Source organism: Nothobranchius furzeri, chromosome 15, assembly GCF_043380555.1.
Source record: "Nothobranchius furzeri strain GRZ-AD chromosome 15, NfurGRZ-RIMD1, whole genome shotgun sequence".
NCBI classification, from domain to species: domain Eukaryota; kingdom Metazoa; phylum Chordata; class Actinopteri; order Cyprinodontiformes; family Nothobranchiidae; genus Nothobranchius; species Nothobranchius furzeri.
Genome location: NC_091755.1, coordinates 49,396,164 through 49,411,178, shown reverse-complemented (window position 1 = coordinate 49,411,178; position 15,015 = coordinate 49,396,164). Strand labels below are relative to the sequence as shown.

Here is a 15,015-nt window from a genome sequence, read left to right as displayed (position 1 = left end):
GCTCTGTTCACAAGTACCCCCCCCACCCCCCCCCCACCCCCCTTACTCGTCTCCCCTTCCCATTGTGCATTTTCGCTCTTGGGCCTCATTCGTTAGAGTTCTCATGTTCAAAGTTACGCCAAGTCCAGTTACCCAAGCACATAATCCCATGTTGGGAAACCAAAGAGGCACCGGGTGGGAATGATCACAACACACACACACACATGCACGCACACATTTGCATTGATGTGAACGCAAGAAAGGAAAGTAGCTGATTTCCTGGTTTGATCTTTTCAGATTTTTGGTCAAAATCAGTTTGATTTTGTTTAAACTTTCACAAATCTGTACAAACGCTCTCACGCACACGCAAACATGGGGATTAGAAGGGAATGGGCGGCAACCACGGGGATTATTACTGGAAGATGGTTACACAACCAGAAGAGAAGTTCAACAGGAAAAAGGAGTAACAAATGGATGCGGTATTTGTTCACATGCATGCAGAAAAATAGGCAAAAAGGATAAGCTACAGCTGCTCTGTCTTAAATTATGTGACTGTTACCATCCACAAAGTCACTCAAGCATCATCTTGTTTCTTTGTTTACATATACTGGTCTGTTTATAGTGTTAAGTTGGCTCATAGGCATGTTTGCCGAGTCAAACCCTGAGATGGATGTTGAATTAAGAGTTTCTGAGAGACGGCGGTCCTTCCTCCGCTGTGGTGTAAGCGCATTGTCCAGTAACCATGGACGTAATTTTCACTTTAGAAGTGGGGGGGACACGGGGGGGGGGGGGGGGGGATCTTTACAGTATGCTCTAATGGGAAACAGGCTTCAACACAAACGGTTGTTTTCCGCTTGGTCCTAGAGCTCAACCAGTGTCCATTTAATATAGCGTGATATTGTTTTTGGATGGTAAAAAGTGCAGGGGTCAAAACTTGTCTCGCAAAAAGTGTGTGTGTGTGTGTGTGTGTGTGTCCATGCCGGTAACTAAACTGGATTTTCAAACTGTTCTGTTTTTAAGCAGGCTGGAAAAGGAGAGCCTCACGTGTTCAAGGAAAAGACTTTTAAGAAGAAGCGGCAGTGCAGCGTGTGTCAACAGAACATCGACAACGTGGGCTCCTTCTGCAGAGGTGAGAGCCAAAATATCAAAGTATAGAAATGACAAAGATCAATATAAATGAGTGAAGCTATATTTATATCAGCTTTGGCTTTTTACATTTTATTATATTTGCACACAACTTGGACTATGCAGATCTTCTGATTAGTTCTACTTTTCCCTCTATTGTCATCCTCTAGTATGCAAAACAGGCACTCACAGGAAATGCGAGGTGAAGGTAAGGATCATCCAAAAAATACACAAAATAATCTGATGGATTATCACATACAGAGTGTATCATTTCTATGTCGTGCAAGTTTCCAGAGCTGTCAAGTTGCTTCTTTTTTATTATTAAGACAAAACTACAATATTTAATTGATTTATTTAGCATTTACTCTGAATATCAAATCAAACACTTAGTAACTAATTTGGTAAACAATGATTATAAAAGATCAAGTTCACAGAGAAACCATTTTTTACTTTTTTTTTTTTTAAATATCGCTTTTCATGCAGGCTGAGCATGAAAATAGTCTCCTACACCTATCTCTTGCATTAGCTTCTGATAGAAAACAGACGGTGAAACTCTAGGATTAGAAAACCCTGACAGATCTACGTCACACTGTCACTTAACATTCATGGACTCACCCATCTTGACTCGCGACAGGGAAGGCGGTTGTTGGTTTAGTGTCCAGGAAACAGCGGAGAACGTCTCAGCTAGTAGAAGCTAACCATTAGCATTAGCAACTCCACCACACAGCAGAACTCCTCCAGGTTGTGTTATTTGTGGAGATAAAACATCAAAGTTGCAGAGCAAATGGGGTCAATGGTAGAGTCGTGTTGCTGTTGGCCAATCAGAGGTGAGATGTCCAAATGACAGGGAAAAAAATACTCCAAATCCAGTTTTGCCATTTCCTCATCTAATTGACTTCAACGTCCTCATACAAGCACACCTCAGCTTATTTCCCCAGAGAAAGACCTTCATTACAAGAGGCCACAACAAATGTATTACAAATATGAGTAAAGTTGCCTTTTAAAAGACAAAAAAACACCTGAGAAAATAGGCAACTTTTCTATTGGAATCACATAAAATCTTTGTAAGTAAAACATTTTATCAACAATTGTTGCTGACTGGCTGTCTTCAAAACTTAGGTTTTAAAGACAGCCAGTCGCAAGCCGAACGACATTATTGCACAATTCTTTCAGTTGCTGTGCAAATAAACAACAGATTCTAAATTGCGTTTGGGAATTATTGTCTTTTGATGTGCTATTCAGTAGCCAACTGCACTAAAGTTTATGTCACATTTGTAAACTTTGATTGGAAGGCTTCCAGATGCACACAATTCTATATTTAAAAAAAGGTTGTTGCACAAATCTTTTGATTGTGTTTAAAAGGCGTGGTAAGCTGCACCTAAAGGTCCTTTGGGCAGTCTTTACCACCCTCTACAATGTTTCCTTCTGTACCCCAGTGCAGCTGCCATACCACACAGTGAAGCAATGGGTCAGGGCACTTGCCACCACGCAGCTGTAGAAAGACCCGAGGACATCAGCGACCAGACCTGCTCAAAAGCTCTGGTGGGCACCAGGTGTACCCACAGATAAAAACAGTCATGTTCTCCACCTACTGTCCGTGAACCGTTTCTGCAAACTTAACTATGGATTTGATTGATGATCCATTAATGAAATGTTGGTTTTCAGTTATTCCAGTTGTTTTCATGTCATTTAAGAACATTAAGGGACAGATGAAGATGTTCCAACCCAAACCACATTTTCTCCAAGCATCCTCTAAAGTAAATATGTAATCTCCACAGGTCAGCACCATAAGGGCTGTCTTATAAAACATTCCAATAACAAAACAGAATCAAGGAAAAACTGCGGGAGTTGAATAAATGTGATTTTAATTCTGTGTCCAAACAGAATGCACACTCTCTTAACGTGCTTGTGAGATAGACCCCTGGGTTAGGATGGTTGGGTTGTGTTACGGTCTACTCTTAACTAGACGTAATAATTGGAGTGAGGTGTGAAACAGCCAAATGCAGATGCTCTGCGAGGGCAGAAGTCTCCAGATCTCATCCGTAAAAAAGCTGCTGAGCTGCATTCCTCAGAAGGAGCTCCAAGCCTGCCTGGAACCCCACACACCGCTGCCCTCGTGAAAGAGCCATTGATGGAGGGATGTTGTATTGAATAGACAGAGAGATTTAGAGGGGAAGAATGCCAGCCATGGCCATGTCAAGAGTGACGAAGGAGGAGGCAGAAGACTTGGCAGGCAGCGGACGAAGGAGAGAAAGCCAAGGGCGTAGGCATGTGGAGTCATTCCTCTAGCATCCTCATATCTGAGAAGAGCGCCTTGAAGAGGAGTTCATGGATTAAAGGAGGTCTTTGAGATAGCAGAAAGGACAAAAAAAAGCTTTTACCTTCCCACTGTCTTTATGGGTGACCCCGCGAGGAAAGTTGACCATTGAGCAGGATTGATGGTTTATCCCTTGAGGTCCACGTGGCAGGGGTCAGGTGGTGCTCACTCCTCCCCCCTGCCACATGGACCCAAGGGATGAACCATCAATCCTGCTAAATGGTCAACTTTCCTCACGGTGTCACACCCATTAGGACAGTGGGAGGGTTTAAGGGCCACTTGTAAAATGGTTGTTTGTTAGGTGTTAGTTTACAGGTTTGGTGAAAGGCAGAATTGTCTTTAGACAAAGAACATCACACAGACCCTTACTTTGATCTGTTCTGGTGATAGACCAAATCTAAGGCTTAAAACACGCATGTATCAACAAGGTGACAAAACTTAAATGATCTAGCTCGCAGTCAAGATTTTAGGAAACAAGGGAAAAAAGGCCTGCTGCTTCAAGAGTCTCATTTAATGGTTGCAGAAAGGAAGAGGATGTTTGACAGGAATGGTATGCTGTTGGGTTGTTGAACAGAGATATCCATCTCTGCTGGCCAGGAAGGGAGAGTTAGATAAGGCTGGTCACTGCGTCCATCTTTGCTGTTATCTGAAACTTGAGGCAGTGATGGAGAAGGGATGGCATTAGTCTTCCAAAAGTCCAAACATTTGAACTTTATTAGCCAAAACCTTGACTTGGCCACTTCTACTCTTCACTTTGAGGATATTTACTACGTATGTAAGCCAACCTGCTCTTAGCAGATAAGTGGTTACATCTCCTCTTGGCTGGTGTTGCAGTAAACTTGGTGACAAATGATGTCATTACACCAGTCAGCGTACATCTGTACATCTGCTCCATTTCTGTGGAACCACTTACCTCCTCCCACACTCCCCTTTTTGTAAACTTCCTTCCCAACAGAGGGGTTGGTGGTAATAGGTGGTTTGTAGTTTTTCTGTCTCCTCCATCATTCTGTTTCCTAATCTTTGCTCACACCATCGACCCCCTCCAGCTTACTCATCTCTGTTCTCCAAAATTAAATACAGAAATGTTCTCAGACCCTTTCAGAGACTCAGAGGGCTGTAAACAGTTTTATTTCTCAATTCAATTCAATTCAATTCAAAGATACTTTATTAATCCCAAAGGGAAATTAGAGTTTCAGTACACACAATTCTGAGATCAGACATACATACATAGACACATAACAAGAATTGGTGACTGTGGTCATTCGCAACCCGAGTTGCGCTACCGTAAAAGATCAAGAGAGTTTATATGAGGATAGAGTCAGGGGGAGGGAAAAAAGGGCACTTCGGAGTTACCCTCACCAGAGAAGGCAGCTTTGCTATGCAAAAAACAGCTCAGACAGATATGCACACAGACTTCAGACATTACACAACATAAATGTCCACTAGTTGCGTGTTTTCTCTCAGCACAGCTTCTCCTGCATGTTTGATCCCAAGTGGAAAATTGAATCCACAGGGATTGGGGTGGGGGTGGGGGGTGACAGAGATCCAATGGCAAAGAGGTGCAGAAGAAGCCAGGGAGGAACTCAAAGAGGAGCAGTGGGAAGTGGAAGGATTAAAATGAGTGAAATTCAGCCCGTGATGAGTTGACCGGCCTGTGTAATTAAGCAAGATAGAGCACTTCCGCCACTCGAAGGAAACTTTATGGGAGGACGTTTGAGGTTATAATCTGAGTCAGATTACTGGTTATTAAAAAACAAACCAACATTCAATCAGACTGGCTTTAATAGCTATTTTATAGTTTGGTTTATGGTGTCTATTTGAGTTGTACGTATCTATACAATACATTTTAACAGCCTGAATCAGTGAAAACACACCTAACAACGTAGGCAGCTATACGGAGGACCTGCTTAAATAGTAGATGGTAACTGGCCTGTATTTGATTTTGCGCCTTCTAGAGTACTGGAACCCCCCAAGGCGCTTTACAACACAATCAGTCATTCACCCATTCACACACTGGTGGGGATAAGCTACGATGTAGCCACAGCTGCCCTGGGGCGCACTGACAGAGGCGAGGCTGCCGAGCACTGGCGCCACCGGTCCCTCCAACCACCACCAGCAGGCAAGGGGGGTTAAGTGTCTTTCCCAACGACACAAAGACAGCGACAGACTGAGCGGGGCTCGAACTTGCAACCTTCCGATTACGGGACGAGCACTTAACTCCTGTGCCACCGTCGCCCACACAAGGTGTACTAAACAAACGTTGCATGTTTTAAAATCATTTTCTTGAGCCAGTATTTGCTACCATTACCCTTTAGGGTGAATGGAAACTCTCAGCCCCTTGTGAGCAGGATACCCCGTTTTCAGCTTCAGCCTCTCCGGACCGCTGCCCTGAAATCCCACAAAGTCACGCTTTACGGCAACCCATGTTTACACCTCAGAATAGACGAGTTACACCTGCTTAGCATTTTTATAATGTGTTCATCATGGTGGAGCCTCAGAAGAAACAAAAAAAACCCCATTTCTCTGATGAAGGTAAAACTAAATAGAATGTCCAACCATTATATGCGTCAAACATAATGCCTGCATGGTTCAGATCATGAACACAGCTGCTTTGTTTGAATTAGTGACGAGCCGCTCCTGTAGGAACTAATGAAGGCGGCGGAGACATTTCAGCAGGCAGATTACGATGTTAACAACATGCACACAGTGAGCAGTTTCAGTTTCGTTTTTTATGACAGTGAGTAAATATGGACACTAGGGGGTGCTAAACACAAGCCAAGACTGCAAAATTTCCCTTTGAATGTATTAAACACTTAATCAAGACATTTGCAGTGGTCTCTAGTAGGAAGTCGTACTCATGGGAGGGGGGTTGCCTGAATCAGGAAGTACAAGTCAGCTGGAGGAAAAAGTAGCTTCAAACGACAGGATCTGGAGCCTTCTTTCCTGATAGTTGGACATCCCTCCTCTGATTGGCTAACTGTACCATTATTTCTGTCTGCTCTGCAACGTTGATGTTTTATCTCCACAAATAACACAAGCCAGGAGGAGTTCTGCTGTGTGGTGGAGTTGCTAATGCTAATGGTTAGCTTCTGCTAGCTCAGACGTTCTCTGCTGTTTCCTGGACGCTAAACCAACAACCGCCTTCCTCGTCATGAGTCAAGATGGGCGAATCCATGAATGTTAGTGACAGTGTGACGTAGATCTGTCAGGATTTTCTAATCCTAGAGTTTCACCGTCTGTTTTATATCAGAAGCTAATGCAGGAGATAGGTGTAGGAGACTATTTTCATGTTCAGACTGCTTGAAAAACTCAAGAGTGACCCGTTGTATTTAAGAATTATTAAAAAAAATATTTATGACATTTTCTCAAGAGGACAAAGTTAGTTTTGAATTGGAAATGTGGAAATCCCAAAGAAATCTAAATGGAGAGCACAACAGTCCTCACAAGTGTCTCAAAGTCGCATGAACAACTTTTTCATTTGGTTTAGTGAGTCTGATAGTGTAAAAAAACTGAAATTTGGCAACTTCTGGAAATTATTTTGTGACCAATTGGAGACAAAAACTCCAGAAAATCTGTTCTGTCTTTTTTTACAGACATGACAAAATTCAAATTGAGGCCCTCTGCGACTACAGTCACAGCCCTTTGTTCAACTGACATGCATGTTGGCCTAAATTTGGCCTCCAGAGCTGAACTTAAACATTTTAAGACAGATTTAAAAATCTCCAGTCTAGACAGGCGAAAAAAGGTTGAGCAATGAGCCATCTCACAGATGTTGGCTACAGCTGTGTATCACTGTGTTTGCAATCCCTGCTTCTCTCTCATGAACCAGAAGTCCTCATTCCTTGTTGTTGTCAGGCCCAACATGACAGAATATATAAAACCAAGCTGGTTTATGTTGAAAAGAAGAGGATGTGCAATCAAGTAGAGATAGGGTGGAAGTGGGGGAGGATGGAGGGTTGGACAGAGCCACATAACCCGACTAATGTTTCTCTAACATAAAACCCTTTCATCAGGACAGTTGTGGTTGCAGTTGAATTCCCCAACCTGTTTTTTTTCTTTCTGTAACGAACACAGAACACCAGATGACAGCAGAGAAAAAAAACTGCTTCAAAACTTTCCTGCTCTTTTTCTTGCCATTTTTTAGATCTTAACTCCTTTTTTTTACCTACGAACTTTGTACCAACATGACTCCTTAGCATGAAAACGTACGATGAGGGCTGAGAAAGGGAAGCGACGAGGAGATGGAATGACACCATTGTCCATGTTTTCCCATCACTACAACTGACCCCTAACATGGTATTCCACAGACTTCCTGTCGAAGTGAAGCCTTTGGCTCAATTCACCATTCGCACATGCCACTCAGTGCTGTAAAAACATCAACCACAGCACGCCTTTAGACTTTTCAGCTTGGTCCTTTTTGATGCACAACAAAGCATGAAAAAACAGTTTTACAGTAAGGAGGCATCTTAATTGCTCCAGTAGGATTTTTTGGGGGGAAGGGGGGATCTTGTTGACACTGAGTCATTTTGTGGCCTTTAGCCCAGACCTCTGGTTTCTCTCCTGCAGACCCAGAACTTCAGCCAATACTTGTGTAAACCACAGTGAGTCATTCAGGATAACAGGAAGCAAACGTATGGTTCCAATTTAAAGGGACCTTGACTTTCTGTCCTCACTAAAGGAGACACCGCTTCATCCCGGACAGCTTTGGTAATTGCTGAGATTGGCCAGTGGATTTTAAGTTCAAGCTCTATGTGTGTGTGGCCAAGTAAGGGAGAGGAGTGAGTTTGTGAGCAGAGTGGATGGGAGAGAAAACCGTAAGCATGGTGGCTAACTCAGCCAAGTCAGGACTAAGCCCACAGGGGTGTAAGCTGCTCTAATTAGACATGTCTGTTCTGAGATCCATTGGACCAGGAATCTAACTCACGCTGGAGCAGGACACGAGTTACAGACGTTCTCTAATACAGAATGCCTACCAAACTCCTTCTTGCAGAGATTCTTTACTCTTTCCCTTTAGAATTACCTCCTTGGGCCTCTACGAGATGATGAACTAAAAAAGACAAATGGAATCACAAAGAGAAGGAAGATTTTGACAACAGTGATGTTGTGTTTGTGAGTTGTGGCGAACTGCAAATTGAGAAGGACCCTTAAAGCAGTTGTTGACAATACCCGTCTGAAGTATCTGAGCACGTACGATGAACACAGTTTCTGCTGAAGGCTGCTGCAAATATAGAAACAGGAGGAAACTTTGTGCTTTGGGGAATTGTGTGTTTTCTTATCAACAGGATGAATGACTAGTGAACCGCAAAGTGTAGACATCGAGGCAAGAAGTGAAGCTCTGTAATAACAGCCAGTATCGGTTGGCTCACAGCAAATGTTTCCATTGTTGACGTCTCCCAGTATCCTAGTGCACCAAGTCTTCCTGCTTTGTTTATTTGCCCACAACTATTTTTACCTGGGCTCAGATTTTCAGCGATTGTTTGGCTCAGGAAGAAGATCAAATTGGTTGAATGAGAAAGACTACGGTTTGTCTTTGAGCATGCACTTGAGAAACATTTTGTATGAAGAACGTGCACATCGACGATTATGTTTTCATCTGCATTTGTCACATCCCTGAGTGCTCTGATGACCACTGGCACCACATCTTCGTCTTTATTCTTCATCAGCCCTTGCTTGGTAGTTCTTGATCTTCTGTTAATTCCTCTTGATGTTAGTGTTCCTGGGAAACCCTACAAGTTGGTGCAGTGGTACTGTCGCCCACATCTGGAGCAGAAGGTTAGGTTCAAACCCCGTCCAACCTACTCCCATCAGCTCCAGAGAGTGATCATTGGGAAACACCCTTGGATTAGCATGATCTGTGCCTGAAATGGGCAACTGGGACACTAACTCCTTGGGTATGAAATGGGGGACACCCTGGAGAGGTCTCTATCCGATTACAGAGACACTCAGAGACAAACAACCATTTACACAGTCACACCTAGAAACAACTCCAAGTCAACAATTAACCTAACATGCATGTTTTTAGTTTGTGGGAGGACACTGGACCACCAGGAGAAAACCTGCTCCTGCAAAGGGAGAACATGCTAACTTTACAAAGAAAGCCCACAGATGGGATTCTAGCCTGCAAACTACCTGCTGCAAGGCCCCAGCGCTACTAACTGTGCCACCATTCAGCCACTACTTGGACAACATAAAATGAAGAACTCTGTAGGAACGTTGCTATTTTGTGAGCAAACCCAAAGACCTGTTCTATACAGAAAGGATGTGGTAAATATGGGAACTCCAAAAGCCGGCATTCCCATACCTGGGAAACAACTTCAGTGTTGCAGCATTTCCACGAGGAATCTGCTGTCAAACCAAGACAGAAAAGGCCAGGACGATGGGCAAGCGGAATCATTTCGACCAAGTCCCGAATTTGAACCAAGTTCCACTAAAAAGTCACGATGTACTCAATACAACACTGACCCCCGACTTCCTTCCCCAATGGTCTGGCATCCAGCATGTTTACTGTTTTCCCTGCTTCCACACACCTGATTTTAATCAGCAGGGGATTAGCAAGCTTCTGCATATGTTGATGAGCTGCTGAACAGGTGAATCAAGTGTGTTGGATTAGGGAAACGACTAAAACATGCAGTATACAAGCCCTCCAGGAAGGGAGTAGGGTATCAGTACAATACAAGCTCAGCTGACCCGCGACTGAAAACCATCACCAACACTAAGTAGGAAAGAACATCCTGAAAAGAGGTAGCTTGTGAGCCTGTAGTAAAAAACATCTAGCTCCATAACAGGGAACTGAATTCCACGTGGTTGTAAAAGCCCCACCAAAGGGACCCATGTGTCCTAGGACATCTCCTTCCTCCCTACCAGCTGCTCGGACTCTAATTAGTTCAGGTGAATTGTGGGAACAACATTGAACGAGAAGGAAAACATGCTTAACAGTGGGAACATTTCAAAAAGGAATATCTGGTTTCACGAACACATGAGCACCACATTAGACTCTGGTGGGGTTTGACTTCAGCCGATAGGTGTTGTTTCTGCTTAGCCCTGGATTTAAGGTCTTCTTAAGTTAAACTGTGTTCATTCTGGTTTTCCCATGAAGCTCACCTTGTCACGATTAAGAGGAATTAGACATGTGGGCTGCGTTTGAAGGAGTGTTGCACGGCAAAGTCAGAAAACTCCTGGAACTGTCATAACCTAAATCTGCCAGCTTTGTTCAAAATGACAGACTTTCAGTTTCGCTTCCACATCTGTCCGAGAACAATTAACAAACTTTTACATCTTGGACACCATCATAAATTAATTCTAGATGCAAAATTGTAAGAAAAGTTTCTTTTATTTCAGTAAACATGCCTAAACGTGCTGTAGGCGAGTACAACTGGTTAGAGCCCTGCATGGGCCTAAAGTCTGAGCCCGTGTCCGGCCCGGCCCGAGGGGGTGGAGCCCTAGCCCGACCCGGTCCGTAAAGGTTTTCAGGATTCTCTGGCCCGACCCGAGCCCGACTTTTTTTTTAACCTTTCATAATGTTTTAGCGTGATAGAATGCTCAGCATTCTAATTATCTGTGAGAAGCGTTCTGCAGTAAAATTAAATAAGAAAAAGAAAGAAAAACAGCATCAACGCAGCTTTTTTTTCTAACAGAGCATATTTTCTGAGCGGCAGATGAAATTTACAAACACTATATTAATTGGATGCGTTTGTCAATTTAATCTGCTCTGAAAACGCGCTCTTGTGCAATTCGAAAAAAAAGCAGCATTCTAATTTTCTAACTGTAGCGCGCATTTTCAGAGCGGCCGATTAAATAAATGCCCCCAGATAATAAAGCGTTTGTAAATTTAATCTGCCACTCTGAAAATGCGCTCTCCAGTTAGAAAAAACCCAGCAATGAATGCGGTATTTTTTTAACTGCAGAGCGACTTTATTTACAGAATAACAGAATGCTGCAGTTTTCATGAGAATAAACGAATGGTTTCTGACATCAAAGTGGACATAAAATGGCGTATTAGAATAGGGGCACATGTTTCAATCAGCAGTTTGAGAATTCGTTTATATCGGTGCATTTATAAACCACACACACCTTAACTGAGCTAACAGGTGCCGGTGCGTGAGAAGCAGGAAGGTGCTGCTGCGTTTAAGTGTTTCAGTTTTTTTTTATGAATTTGATGAAAAATAAAGGCACCTGGCCCGTGTCCGAGGTAATTACACAGTCGTTGGCCCGAAGCCCAGCCCTCGGGCCATCGGGCTGGGCCGACCGCGGGCCTAGGGCTCCAGTGCAGGGCTCTACAACTGGTCGTTTCTGAAAGATTTCTGTCACCCAGAACTAAATTACTCCTTTTGCTCCTCCATACAGATTATTACAAGCATTGGGTGAAGGAAAAGCTAGTATTTTCCACCCTTAAAATGACTTTACTCAGCAGGTGGATCCTGCCAAGAACAGTTTTCTAGCTTGTCTGGAATTAAGGCAGTTCTGTTTTTGCTCATTTGGGAGTCATTTTAATTGTGTTAGGCAGTTTTTCTTTTCTTTTTTTCGTATACATGCCCTTGAAGTGAAGACAAAAACAGGTGTAAGACTCAAGAGTTACGGTTTAGACTGTCAACAGTTTTGAGTTTAAGTTGGTGGTAGTGGGGGGTTGTTCGGGGGGGGGGGGGGGGGGCTGTAGCAGAACATGTTTAAGAGAAGCTAGAGTAACTGCCTACTCCCTAGTTAAATGAAGAAGCAGATACCTGAATAAGCACTGGAGTTGGGGGCCTTGGTTTCTTCCACTTGGGAGATTTTTAGGTGCTGCAATGTTTCAGTTTCATTCAGAGCTCTTCTGAGTATTCGAGTTCCATGATGGTGATGATAAAAGCAGGAGAAGATCACGACCAGCATCGCCTTTCACTTCTGATTCTCTGCAGCTTTCATCAATTCTCTCTGATTGGCTCTCCCATGAGAACCAAAAGGAATGGAGGGGAAGGCTTTAGGCTCAAGGCTAAACATCAAAAAGAAGCACAGCATTAAAAGCAGCGCTCATATGTTACTAGGAAGCATGAAACACATGGTTTGACGAGGATCTGGATTGGATGGGACCACTGGGCTTGCTCGTACTGCAGCTAAAGGTTTAATCAGCACAATCTCGTTTGCTCAGATGGCCAGATGTTGGTGCGATGCCACTGGATTTCCAGAGATTCAAGCTTTGTTTCTACGCTCTGTGGTGTCAAACACAAACTGTTCTCTTTTATTACACCACTGCATTGGCATTGTGTAGTTTCCTGTTCAACACGACTTGCCAGACTCCTCCTTGCTGTTTTTGTGAAGAGAACGGCAATGCCCGCATTACGTGATGTGGTTACGGGACTTGGCAGTGTTTAACTTGGACCTAGAGTTCATTTTGAAAAAGAAAGGCCAAGGTTTGAATTCATGGACACATACTCTCTGGTCCTCATTAGTTAATCAACATTATTATTATTTGTGTATTCAAGAATTTGCCAACATGAACATTGTGTGGAAATCTGAAGGTCTGAAAATTTTCTGGAGCATGCAGGTGTGTGTTAACGCAAGAAAGAGGGACATCAGAAGAATCAAATACTGGTGAACTTCATACTTTATTTTCACTGCTTCTTTGGCTACAGAGGAACGTTTTAGAGTTCCCAGTAGAAATCAGATAAATGAGACCATAAAACAGATCCAAGGAGGGAAAATGTCACCATGAATAACAGGAAAGGGGCGTTTTCAGTGAACATTTATGCTGAGTTTATAGGATGAATTCAAGTTTTGAGAACACCCAACAAAGGGTCATATCGAGTTTTGAAAAGCCCCACTGAGCGTCAGCCATTACAATCCAGAACCATAAAAACAATGAAATAACATTTACATTGTGCAGATTTGGGAATTTCCACAAAGAATTTCAAACCACCACAAATTTTCTGTGGTTGCATTGCTTTAAAATCACATAGATCCTTGGTTTTCTAAAATCCTTCCTTTTGGCGTTTTGTGATGTTTTACTCACATTTCTGAAGCTGTTGTTGGTATGAACACGTCACTGATACTGGGTTGATTTAAGTCAGATGTTTCTCTTCATGTCGAGTGTTCACCAACAATACCAACAAACAGCTACATCACATAAAACTCCTCGAGGAGGTTTAGATTCCTTTAAGACACATCTTTTATTTTAACAGCTGAACGCACTTTTATTTATTTATTTATTTTGCAATTACAAAGAAATCTAAATCCATTATCACTCCCCTGTGACTGCTGGTGACAGATTTGGAACAGCATTTCCAGAATATCGCATGTCGCTGCAAGGGTTCATTGCTGGTGTCTGGAAAGATAAATGTAGATATAAAACAAAATGTAACTAAGCTCCAAACTAACTGAGACATGTTGGGATGTATTTGCAACAAGAAGATCTGCGTTGGAGTTGCATTTAACCATTATTCCCCATGTGACCCATCCATACAGGGAGATGTTGGCTTGAGAGCAATAATACTGAAATTTGAATAAAGACTAAAAGAGACATTTATGCAATGGGACCTGTTTGTTGTCCAGAGCATTTCAGGTGTGGGAAACTCTTTTCATCAGTACATTAGAAGTGGTCTTTGATGGGACTGAATGCCTTGCAAGCCACAAGACGCTGGTACAATCAAGGGATGTGAATCTTAGAGCAACTCACGATTTGATTCAATTCCGATTCTCGGGGTGCCGATTCGATTCAGAATTGATTCGATCAGTATTAACAAAGAGTGTCAGTTCCAGGATGAACTACTTTGTTGTACAAGTTAGTTAAAGCTATGGGACATTTTTATTTGACTTTAAACTGGTCATGCTCCAAAAATGCAAATTTACAAGGTAAAATAAAGTGATTCTAAAACTGTAAACAGAAACAATCTTTTGACCAAAAGGCAACATTTATTTTTGCTTACCTTGTAAAATATAACAAATCTGTAGTTACCTAACAGCAGCTTTGAAAGTAATACGGTCAAATACTTTTCAAGTATGTGTAGAAACAATTTACATGAGTAATCCTGAGTACTCATTTATCAACTTAGAAAATAAATATGAGAATATCTCAAATTTCTGAGTATGGAAAAAATGATATTCAAGCGCCCTCTTATCAAAAGATTCAATCATAAATCATCTCAATTTATGCGACCACAAAAGTAAACGGAGTACTGACTCTCCTAACAAAGATCAAAAAAGTGCATCTCAAACCTGTAACATGCCAAATATTTGAGTTCTTGGAATCGATTCTGAACCTTTGTGAATCGATTCTGAATCTTTTTAAATAAGAATCCCGATTCAGACTTGAATCAATGTTTTTCAGCACCTCAAAAATTCTTGATTCCTGAGGAAGGGATAGGCGAATATTGAAACACCATATTTGCATGTTTGTGTTGACAACTATAGGTCATGAGAGAAAGAGAGCTTGAGATCGATAAATGAGTCCAAGTGACAGCTTGACCTAGATCTGTCAGGCTTTTCAAATCCTAGCATCTATTTTCTATCAGAAGCTTATGCAGGAGATAAGAGTCTGACTCTATTTTCATGGTCAACTTACATCAGGGTTTTTCCTGCGTTCAAATTTGCGTGGCGGCCGCCTCCTGCTAATTTTGTGCCGCTCC

At 42.4% G+C, this 15,015-nt stretch overlaps 1 protein-coding gene across 5 annotated transcripts in view; it reads left to right on the top strand.

Moving 5' to 3' along the window:
• Nucleotides 1-15,015, top strand: part of tns2a (tensin 2a) — a 74,522-nt gene that overhangs the window by 20,237 nt on the left and 39,270 nt on the right. For 3 of the 5 annotated variants that reach the window (XM_070544975.1, XM_070544974.1, XM_054746185.2), the window contains exons 2-3: nucleotides 1,000-1,108; nucleotides 1,275-1,312. In XM_070544975.1, the coding sequence (XP_070401076.1) occupies nucleotides 1,000-1,108; nucleotides 1,275-1,312 (147 nt within the window). The remainder of the gene's footprint in view (nucleotides 1-999; nucleotides 1,109-1,274; nucleotides 1,313-15,015) is intronic. The other 2 variants (XM_054746182.2, XM_054746186.2) reach the window with 1 other exon arrangement.